The sequence below is a fragment of the Cynocephalus volans genome, chromosome 8, assembly GCF_027409185.1.
Source record: "Cynocephalus volans isolate mCynVol1 chromosome 8, mCynVol1.pri, whole genome shotgun sequence".
Taxonomy (NCBI): domain Eukaryota; kingdom Metazoa; phylum Chordata; class Mammalia; order Dermoptera; family Cynocephalidae; genus Cynocephalus; species Cynocephalus volans.
In genome coordinates, this window is record NC_084467.1 from 15930530 (window position 1) to 15932101 (window position 1572).

The 1572-nt window shown below is 72.4% G+C and overlaps 1 protein-coding gene across 1 annotated transcript; it reads left to right on the top strand.

Annotated features, from left to right (window-relative positions):
- Nucleotides 1–298: 298 nt before the first annotated feature.
- On the top strand, nt 299–1267 carry FAM43B (family with sequence similarity 43 member B). Its single transcript, XM_063103891.1, has one exon. It carries the CDS (start codon nt 299–301, stop codon nt 1265–1267), a length of 969 nt encoding a protein of 322 aa, XP_062959961.1.
- The last annotated feature ends 305 nt before the right edge of the window (nt 1268–1572 follow it).

Below are 1572 nucleotides of genomic sequence, written 5' to 3' on the forward strand. Positions count from 1 at the left end.
CACCCCCAGCCCCTGCCCCTCCTTGCCTCCCAGACGGCTGGAGCCACTCCCGGGAGGATCTGTTCCCGGCCGCCCGGCCCCCGCCCGGGCATTTCGGCTGCCAGCCCGGCCGGGCACCGGGCATCTGGGAAGCTAGCGCCGCCTGGCACTTGGCATCTCGGGCACCGGCTGTCTGCAGCGCCTCCCTGCTTCTCGCGACTCCAGGGCGGTGGGCTTCTGTGCGCCTTCCCCTCCCCCGGCCGCCCGGCAGGACGCCCCTCGGCTCCTCGCGCCCCCAGCCCCTTTGGCCGCCGCCGCGATGCTGCCCTGGAGACGCAACAAATTTGTGCTGGTGGAGGACGAGGCCGAGTGCAAGGCGAAGAGCCTGAGTCCAGGGCTCGCCTACACGTCGCTGCTCTCCAGCTTCCTGCGCTCCTGCCCGGACCTGCTGCCCGACTGGCCGCTGGAGCGCCTGAGCCGCGTGTTCCGCAGCCGGCGCCAGAAAGTGGAGCTCAACAAGGAGGACCCGACCTACACCGTGTGGTACCTGGGCAACGCCGTCACCCTGCACGCCAAGGGCGACGGCTGCACCGACGACGCCGTGGGCAAGATCTGGGCGCGCTGCGGGCCGGGCGGGGGCACCAAGATGAAGCTGACGCTGGGGCCGCACGGCCTCCGCATGCAGCCGTGCGAGCGGGGCGCCGCTGGGGGCTCGGGGGGCCGCAGGCCGGCGCACGCCTACCTGCTCCCGCGCATCACCTACTGCACGGCGGACGGGCGCCACCCGCGCGTCTTCGCCTGGGTCTACCGCCACCAGGCGCGCCACAAGGCCGTGGTGCTGCGCTGCCACGCCGTGCTGCTGGCGCGGGCGCACAAGGCGCGCGCCCTGGCACGCCTGCTCCGCCAGACCGCGCTGGCGGCCTTCAGCGACTTCAAGCGCCTGCAGCGCCAGAGCGACGCGCGCCACGTGCGCCAGCAGCACCTCCGCGCGGGGGGCGCCGCCGCCTCGGTGCCCCGCGCCCCGCTGCGCCGCCTGCTCAATGCCAAATGCGCCTACCGGCCGCCGCCGACCGAGCGCGGCCGTGGGGCGCCGCGACTCAGCAGCATCCAGGAGGAGGACGAGGAGGAGGAGGCGGAGGACCCGGAGGAGCGCGAGAGGCCCGAGGTGCTCAGCCTGGCCCGGGAGCTGAGGACGTGCAGCCTGCTGGGCGCCCCGGCGCCTCCGCCGCCCGCGCAGCCCGGCCGCTGGAAGGCCGGCCCCAGGGAGCGGGCGGGCCAGGCGCGCTGAGATCGGAGGCGCAGGACTCTCAGCCCCATACGCAGCCTCCAACCCCGGTCCTGCCTGCTTCGGCTCCCCCACGGTCCCTGGCCCTTGCTTCCCTCGTGGTCTCAGTTGCTGTCTACCCCACTGCCTCATCCTGGCTCAAGGTGATGCCTTGATGTGCCCTTGATTATTGGGGGTGTTCACTTATCCCCACACCCAGAGTTTCACGGGCCCTCCATTGTGGAAGTGCCCCCTACGATTTACACCAAGTCCCTTTGCCCAAAGACCACACGCGCCCTCCCAGAACACCCTCTTGAGAGAAGCGGGGA